The following is a 9,322-nucleotide window of genomic DNA, read 5'->3' as shown; positions in this document are numbered from 1 at the left end:
TTTGTAACGCCAGGAGACCCTTAACAGAAAGTAATCTCAATTAGTTAGAAAGCCCAAGGGCATGTGTGAGAAGTGCTAAGACCACCCTATTTTCTAACCTGACAAGGCCTAACTTTTGTGACCCAAGTGTCAGCCTCAGCGACCCTCCGAGTATGTGCTTACAACACACCATGTTCCTATTGTCACAGCCGCTCAGGACACTCTTCAGTCCTCAGGGGAGGGAAGAGTAAAGTATGAGGAATGGAGTGGTCCTGCGGGGCCAGGCTCAGGGGCCACCACCAGGTGTATCCAGAGCTCCCCCCAACCCCGCCCACCCAAAAGCCCATCTCCAGGACACGGGGAGCCTCTGTGTGGTGCGGATGCTCCGAACAGGGCACTCACACATGTAGCGCTGTTGTCACTTACTAGAGGAGAGAGAGGACAAACTAGAAGCAGAGTCTAGAGGACAGTCTTCCCCGAGCACAGAGCACCCTGCTCCTGGGAAAGCCTCTGAGAAGCCTTCGTTTCCAGTCTCCAGAGGCAAGCAAAGGTGGTTCCCTCTCTGATAGTACACATCTCCATGACCTTCAGAAGATCCTTCTAACCCGAGCATGCACATTTGTCACAGCAGTGCTTCCTGTAAGGCCCTCTCTGGACCATTAGCCCAGGCCACNCTCCCCACGTGGTGATTATTCATGTGCCTTTCCCCTAACAGCCCTGACCTCTGTCTGAGTCACCGCTAGCACAGTGGAGGGGCTCTGCGGCTGTTTGCTGAATGAGCGAATGAATAATTCACAAGGGCCAGATTTGCTCTTGGAAATTAAGGGGTACCTTGGCTGCTACCCTGAAGATCCATGCCAGGGCGCACCTGGGGGCCCAGATTGCACAGGTCCCCTGGGGATGGCCTGAGGACACCGTGAGCAAGAGGGTGGCTGCTGGATGACACATGCCTATTAACGCAGCTGGTGTCAGGCATGCTATTTTCAGCTGCTGACTCACTCTCTGGCTCCCGCTTTCTCCAGTCACTGGGCCACACGGGGGGTTCAGTGTCTCCATTTCAGAGCAGCTTACCCAAAAATCTCTTGCTACAAATCACTGCGGGGTTTTTAGACAATTAAAGCAAAAGGTTCAGAGTAGGCATTCGTCAGGTCTGTTCTCAGCTCTGAAATGGCCAAGTCACTGACAGGCAGACTCAGACCTGCCACCTCTCTGCTGTTCTGTCGCCGTGGTTGAGCTTTCCTTGAAGGTGCGAGTCTGCTCTAAGCCATCCATACTATTATACCCTCACCCACTTCGACACAGCAGAGACACGGACTGGACAGAAGTAGTTTATCCAGGAATTAAGAGTGCAGGTTCAGACCAGACATTCTTGAGTTCAAGTCCTGGCTCCCACACTTAGTCTCCATGTGATCTTGAGAAAGTACTTAACCACACTGGGCCTCAGTTTTCTCATCTACACAATAAGGATAATGATAATATAACCTCTTGAAGAGCTAAGAGGATTAAATGCATTAATACCCATAAAGCTCTTGGTACAGTAAACATGAATATGCATTCGCCCCTATTATGATTGTTGTTATTTTTATTATTTAAAAATAGGTGTGCCTTATCTGTGCTGTCTGTCTTCAGACAGTCCTAAGGTAACTCAGCTCTGTAAGTCACCCCTGCAGATGTCAGAAGCAACTCTTTCATTTTCAGGAGAAAATCCAGGTCTGTTGAACTCTGTTCGGCTTCCTCTGGTTAGCCAGCCAGGGCCTCCGTTAGCACAAACTTCTGATACCTCTAAATTGAATAGATTCTGAATCTCATGCATTCCGATGGTGATTTTGATGGGGTAGGACATCTCTTTGGTCTGCAGGAACCTGTGCCCCTGTGTCCTGAAGTTTGATGATAACTCCACAGAACTTGCCTCCCTCGTCGAAGTGAATAAGAAATATCAGGTAAGCCAGGAAAAGATTCTAAGCCTGCACAAGACATCATCTGATCGCTCTGGTTAGAAAATGAGCACATGCCTACATTACCTTGACCCCAGCCATCCGGTGTGAGGTTGTGGGGTCACCACTGACCAGTTCCCTGAGAGGCAGCAGGGACTGTAATTTGGTTTATTTGAATCAAGCTGTAGACAACGAAGCCACTGAACACATTTCACCAGATCTCAGCTACTGGCCTTACACACACGCATAAATATTTCCATTTGTCCGTGAGAAATGTTTATGAGCTTCCGACTCCTGGCTGGAAAACCCTTTCCATCTAAGAGAGTCTGGAGGATTCGGTGAGATCATTTGCATTTCCTCTGCCCTTCTCTTCTGGGGAAACAGGTGTTACTGGGAGAAAGAAAGTCAGGAGATGATCTCCAAACATCCTGTGGGTTGTTCATTTTGGCTCTTTTTCCAACCGATCTTTGACCAGAGCAACTGGCTCCCTTGACTATCTTGAGTTTCCCCCCAAACAATCATTCAATCACTCAAAAGGGCAATGGTAGCCTTCTAGCTCTTCTAGAGTAGGCTGCAAACAGCTTCCAGGTGGTTCCATCCTTCAAACCCACGGACTCCTTGGAGCACAATCATGTCCCTGCTTTGCGGCTGCCATGCCTGTCAGGGATATCAGGGCTCAGGGGAACAAACTCCTGTCAGTCACCCTCTGGCCCTGGATGACTGGGTGACTCCCCAGCTGTGCCTTCTTCTGCTGTGGGCAGGCACCTCTTCGCCTGGTGAGGAAGTCCATGGCCGGCACCAGGCGAGGGAAGGCAGGCAAGGTCATGACCGTGAAGGCACAGCTGCTCCAGGTGGAACAGGCTTTTGCGTGCAAGCAACAAAAACCTATGCAGCGCCGGTTAGTTTAAGCCAACATGTTATACAAGCAGAGTGTCTGGAAGAGCTAAAAAGCTAGGTCCAGAGGCTGTGCCACCAGAAATCACAGAATCATGAAATTCTAGAGGCCGAGCCATGAGGATCAAAATCAGGCAGAGAGCCAGTTCAGTGGGAACAGTGTGGACACAAGTGTCACTGCTGCTTTTAGGAACTGAATGCAGTGCCGCCCTCAGCAGAAAGGATTCTGTGCTGTTCGTTTTTCTATCACTAGCTGGGCCTGCCGTTCCCAGGTCTGATCTTGGTGACCACTGGGATCCTGGAGGAGCTCACACGTCAGCCACAGCAGGCCATCAAGCCCACTCTCAGAATCTTCTCACTCACTACCTTCTGCAAAAGCTATGGTTCCCATAACTCTCCATGGAGGTGATCATTGCATTAATAGCTACCGTGTGCCAGGCCTTCTAGACACTCTTTGATTTCTCAAGGGATGCACGGTTCTGCTGTGCACCATTGTGGCTCATCCACAGGGCAACCAGCAGCACTGGAAGGGATCTAAGGGATGGTTCAGGCCTTGCCAGGCACCCTCAATTTACAGATGAGGAAACAGGTCCAGAGAAGGAAGGCATCTTGCTGAAAGTCACACAGCTACTTAGTGGCATTGCACTCTCTTTCTGGCTGACCCTGGGAAAATGAAGTATGTGGTCCTTCTGAAATGCCCCTACTAATGTTCCTGACTTCCCTCTCCAGCCAGGGTCCTGGCCCCATATGGTAGAAATCTGGCAAGCAGTGAGATGGCAGAGGCTGGTGAAACTTGGAGCCAGAATTAGGATAACTGGTCCTTCTGGAACCGAGCCCAAGTGGGAACTGTGGGAGTAACAGCCCTGTTCCCCTCCTGGACAGATCTGAAGGCCTCAAGTGTACACGCACAGGACTAGGCACACACACACACACACACACACACACACACACACACACACACACCATGCACAAATTATAGAAATGGGCACCATTGCTGATTCACCTTTGATTTTCTAAACAAATGTAGGGCAGAAATAAATTAACTGTAAGGATTATCCAAAAAAGTCATTTCATCAAATTCATACCCTCTCCCCTCCCAAATGCCCTTGCCCCCGTCTTTAATCAGAAACTTTAAAAGGAGATCGAGCTGATGGTCTGGGGGTTTTCCTTATCTTTCCTTTTGTTTTTGTTTTTGGTTTTGGGGTTTTTTTGTTTTTGTTTTTTTCCCCACAGTGTGGGTCAAATATACGCACTGGCAGCAGGGGGTGGGGGCAGGGACTGAGATGAAGACTGATCTAAAAAGTAACTAGTTTCCGGGATAGGTTGAGATTCTGTTACAGATTGATTGCACTCGAGGGTCCGACTCTGTTTAAACTCTACTACCGCAGAGAAAAAGATTGCGCAAAGCCCAGTGCATCGAGGCCCCTGACCCCTGCCCCCTTTGCCTCCTGCAGGAGGGGACTCATCAGCTGGTTGAAAATGGGCGATACGACACAAGGGAGGATTTTACGGTAGTCGTGCAGCCATTCTTTGAAAAAGTGGACATGCCAAAGACCTCGGTAATGGAAGCAGTGATCATGGGTAAAGGGGAGACATACACAGTGCCCCGCCGGTTTGGAGTGTCATTTCTGTATCCGACGCCCCTATAACATGGCCCCCCTTTTCTGCCCTACGACCAGGAGGGGTTGCCCGACAACTCTTTCTTCGCTCCTGACTGTTTCCACTTCAGCAGCAAAGCTCACGCTCACGCGGCCAGTGGGCTCTGGAACAACATGGTAAGACGACCGAGCTCGGGACGGTTATCGTCCCTCTGAGAGGAGAACGACTCTGGCAAACTTCTGAAGGAGTTCAGAGGCCCCTTGCTCAGGCAGTGTGCATCCCACACCGCAGTGATGACAAACCGCATTCCCTGCACCCCTCCCTCCTTTCCCCCAGCCCTGACCTGCCTCCTGACCTTTCCATTCTTACCACCTCTTTTCTACTTCCTGCCTTAGCTGGAACCTGTTGGCCAAAAGACAACGCAGCATAATTTTGAATACAAGATGAATATCACATGTCCGAACCAGGTAGAGTGGGAAGTTCTTCCTTGCAACAGGTCTATTTATCTGAAGCATCTTTTCCAGGCTTTTTTTTTTTTTTAAATGTTTTTATTTCTTTTTGAAAGACAGAGAGAGATAGCATGAACAGGGGAGGGACAGAGAGAGAGGGAGACACAGAATCTGAAACAGGATCCAGGCTCTGAGCTGTCAGCACAGAGCCCTACATGGGGCTTGAACCCACGAACCGTGAGATCATGACCTGAGCCAAAGTTGGACGCTTCACCGACTGAGGCACCACCCAGGTGCCCCCTAGGCTTTTGAAGCCTCTCAGCGAGGTTTCTCAGCTCATTTCACCCCCAGATCCCACCCCCACCCCAGACTCCAGTAACCATCCACAGAGCCCTGTCTGGTTGGACCATGAGGGGTGACAGCCCCCGGTGGCCAGAGGCCCTAGTGTGCTTCTTTGTCCATGTCCCTGGGATTCCTATCACAAGTACGGGCTGCACACAGTTCTCTCCAGCCGGGAAGACCAACGTGGCAATACCACTCAGCTCTCACTTTGGAGATCATCAAGGACAGGATGGGACAGAAGGACACCCTCTGTCTGTGTAGCTGCTGCCTGCATGGCGGGATAGAAAGGGCGAGGAACTGAGACCTGGAATAATATCTGCAAGGACAAGGGTCGGGGGTGGGGCTGCTCAACTGGAAGTCAGAGCTAGGAAAGCAGACATTAACTGGGAAGGCAGAGCAGAACCAGACCCCCATGCTCACTCACCGATTTTCAGGAAGATTCTTGGATCTCTATAAGCTGTTCCCTCACCTCTATGCATGCCTCTGTATTCCCAGAAGGGTCCCTAGGCTGAGCTGGGGCTTACATGGGGCAGGACCTCAACATCCTGTCTTTCCTTGCCTGGGAAGAGTGGGAGTGGCATGGGGGTGACAAGGGGTCTAGGGAGGCGCTGTTGGGAAGGGCAGAGTCAAGAAGGGGGGTGATGCAGCTGCCCCAGCCAGCTGCGTGGGAGCTGAGAGCAGACTTGCTTCTCTGGAGCCACTAAAGGTTTTATTCTTTTTTTTTTTTTTTTTTTTTTTTTTTTTTTTTTTTTTTTTTTTTTAATAGTTTATTGTCAAATTAGTTTCCACATAACACTCAGTGCTCATCCCCACAAGTGTCCTCCTCCATGCCCATCCCCCCCTCCCCCCACATCCAGCAGTCCTCAGTTTTTGTCAGCATTCAAAAGTCTCTCATGGTTGGCTTCTCTCCCTTTCCCCCACCATTTCCGCCCTTCTTCTCCCCCTTGGGCCTCCGTCAAGTTCCTCCTAATCCTCCTACAGGGTTTATTCTAATAGTTCCTACGAGTTGGGGTTGCAGAGAAGGCCCAGTGCATCCTGGGAGGGAGCCTGCAGTGGTGGGCCCGGCAGGGAGGGCTGGGAATGTGGGGCAGGGGCGGCCCCAAGTGTTGTGCGGGAAGCAGGCGGGATTTGCTGCGTTGCTCACTGCGCTCTCCTCACAGTTCTGGCCGTTTCTGAGCACCTACAAGAACAGCGTGCAGGTACGGGCTTGTTTCTCCCTTCGGCTCTGCAGGCAGCCCCCGAGCTGAGGCTGCCCCCATAAGGCGGGTGGGAATGCGGGCCAGGGTCCTGATGGGTGGCCAAGGGGAATTAACTCTCTTCTGTGAGATCCGCCACCTACGCTTTCAGACAGGGTGGCAGGCAGAATAAGCCACACTGGCTGATCGCAGCCCAGGGGGAGGCCAGCCATTCAAATCACAGCCCCATCAAAGACATACGTGAAGATAGAGTTCCTCTTCACAGAAGCGGAGGTGGGGGGGTTGGTGAGGGCCCTGAGTTCATGCTCTGATTCTTGTGTTGGATGGGGCGGGTTCTTAACTCAGTTAGTGGAGAACCCAGCCTGGAATCACCTAAGGAGCCTTCTTCAAGGGACCCCCCGGGTCCCTCCCCAGGGTGGGACCCAAGAACCTGTGGTGGGTAAAGCTCCAGGTGAGTGTGACACCCAGCCAGCCTCTCAGGTCCCTTTCAACCCTGAGAGTCTAGGATTTGTTCTGTGCCTGTAGGGTCACGGGAGCGAGCTGCTGTGCAGGGACAGAGCCCCTTCTGCCTCGCCGCCCACCTCAGGTAAGCCCCTAGTGACACACCAGGCCCCGGGGCCCCTCCATGAGGACTCGGAGGCCAATAAGTGCTCTGACAAGACTTGGCATATGTAACTAAATGACACAGTTAGGGCTAGTGCTTGCCTCCTGTCTGGGTGCTTGCCTGGGATGGGTCCCTGCTTTGTCCCCCTCTGCCCGGCAGCAGTGCCATTAACCAGCAGGATGCATGGTGGCCAGGCCCAGAACTCTTTCCTGCCTTCTCATTCAGCCCCTTGAGGAGAGCACTAGTCAGAGAGCCACGTGAGTTCCCCTTCCCCCCGTGCTGTGACCTCACTGAGGCCCAGAGGTGGGGGCGGGGTACCCACGGAGTCCCAAGTGTGGGCCAGCTCTGCAGAGCGTCCTGTGGCCCCAGACTCTGCAAATTTCTAGCCCTACCTTCTAGTAGGGAGAGGTGATAGGGAAAGGCCCGACGTGATTATTTCTCAGATTTTTGGTGAAAATCCAGAGCCCAGCTCTAAATGGGCTGAGCACCTGACATTGCACCGTATCTCCGATAGCCTAGTGCCCAGGCGGTCTGTACTCAGGTCACAACTGGCCTCTCACACAACCACCGGCACCGAAGTGGCCGATCCCACTCTGTCCTCTCTACTCTCCGTCCGCCCATCCACCCACCCCTCCCCTCTCCTCCTCCCTCAGCACCTCTCTCCCCGTAGGTCCAGAGTTTGTTCGTTGGGTCCCTTATGGGAAAATTCCGCATATAACCTCTGCCTCCGTGGCCCAAACACACATGCAGGTCACGTTTCTGGTCTTGCTTAAAGCAGGAGGCACTAACCCCGGCTGCAGGTTCCTTCCCACGGATTCAAGTGTGTCCACTTGTCTTTCCAGTGCACACCCTGAGACCGGCAGATCTCCAAGTGGTGGCGGCCCTGGGGGATTCTCTGACCGTAAGGACTCGGGGGCCCCGGGTGGGGTGGGGGCTGTGCCCGTTCCCGGGGCTGCACCCCAGCCTGTGTGTTGCCTTGAACCCCCATCCCGGCTCTGTGATCTGAGAGCATGGCGGTTTTGCAGCCGCCTTCTCCATCAGGTGTGCAAGAGGAAATCCTTTTCAGGAGTTAGCTCAGTTGACTCAAACAGTGGAGGTTTTGAACACCTAACAACGCTTTTTTTTAACAATTGCAAAAATATGTCATTTCAACTCAAAAAAAAAAAAAATCTGCTAACCCTACCTGTGTGGGTGCTCCTCTCCCTTTGGATTATACTTTGGATTGGCTCAGCCCAATAATCCCTTTGGATTATGCTTTGCATCGTCATGGAAAGCACCAGACTCCACAATTGTGGCTAAAGTCCTGCTCCTAGTTTCCAAGAAGTAGGGCTCTTACCATCCCAGATGACCGCTTCCTGGCAGCATTTCCAAGGCTCTAAGACTGCCTTACAGAATGTCCCAGAGAGAAAGAGGAGACACATGTAGTTTACAAGAAATCTGTCCGTTGCCCTCCACTCCAATCTATAGGCTTTTTTTCATGCTTATGAAAGAACTTAAAAGCACAGTGCTGCTGGCAATAATATGGCAGTGTGTCACATGGGCAAAGCACTTGGGGGTTTTCGTAGCCACTTTTACAGCTATGATCCAGTTTGGTCACTAAAATAATCCTAGGAGATCAGTAGGTCACGTTCTTGGTTCAGTAAGGAGGCAGCTGAGATCCGGGGAAGGCAGATAGCTGGACAGGAGTGTGGCAGAAGGTGAGCCCGGCCTCTGACTCTCAGTCCAGGGTCGGTTCACACCATGTGATGAGCGTAGGGAACTGCCTGCCACCCTTTCCTCTGACTCACTCATTTTCCTTCGTGTTTTGGTACGTGTTCAAAGGCCGGCAATGGAATTGGCTCCAAACCAGATGACCTTTCTGATGTCACCACTCAATATCGGGGGCTGTCATACAGGTAACGTTCACCCTCCCACCCCAAGTTCACCCTCAGAACTTGGATGAGGGGGTTGTCTCTTTTAAACACATAAATACCAAAGAGCCAGGACCTAGTCTGGAAGGGGCGTTCAGAAGCGAAAACCTCTGTCTTTCTGCAAGATGTGATAATATGGTAAGTGGAGAGGATCTTTTTACTGTTGATAACTTTTTTTCTTTAACTTCACAGAAGAAAATGAGGGTCCTTATCAGACTCCTGGGTCAACAAATCCAACATGAAATGCCCACGAAAAGCACAAAGCCTCTGAGTTTTTACCCGCCTATTTGCATGTATATGTGCACATGGAGGCCTCCGTCTGTTTACTGTCTCTATGTATTTATCTGTGTCGTTCTGTACTCGCACCTCTGCCTTTACATGCATGTACACATCTTTCCAGAAAACTCTGAAATGC

The 9,322-nt window shown here is 51.5% G+C and overlaps 1 protein-coding gene across 1 annotated transcript in view; it reads left to right on the top strand.

The window, feature by feature from the left end:
- The window catches only part of PLB1 (phospholipase B1), a 123,896-nt gene that overhangs the window by 71,648 nt on the left and 42,926 nt on the right, over positions 1-9,322 (top strand). The window contains exons 26-33 of the mRNA XM_077774045.1: positions 1,838-1,919; positions 4,262-4,366; positions 4,487-4,582; positions 4,802-4,873; positions 6,358-6,396; positions 6,919-6,979; positions 7,840-7,898; positions 8,819-8,892. Of these exons, the coding sequence (XP_077630171.1) occupies positions 1,838-1,919; positions 4,262-4,366; positions 4,487-4,582; positions 4,802-4,873; positions 6,358-6,396; positions 6,919-6,979; positions 7,840-7,898; positions 8,819-8,892 (588 nt within the window). The remainder of the gene's footprint in view (positions 1-1,837; positions 1,920-4,261; positions 4,367-4,486; positions 4,583-4,801; positions 4,874-6,357; positions 6,397-6,918; positions 6,980-7,839; positions 7,899-8,818; positions 8,893-9,322) is intronic.

Source organism: Crocuta crocuta, unplaced genomic scaffold (genome assembly GCF_008692635.1).
Source record: "Crocuta crocuta isolate KB4526 unplaced genomic scaffold, BGI_CrCroc_1.0 scaffold246, whole genome shotgun sequence".
Classification (NCBI taxonomy): Eukaryota; Metazoa; Chordata; class Mammalia; order Carnivora; family Hyaenidae; genus Crocuta; species Crocuta crocuta.
Note: the sequence above shows the minus strand (reverse complement) of the source record. Positions and strands in the feature narration are given on the sequence as shown.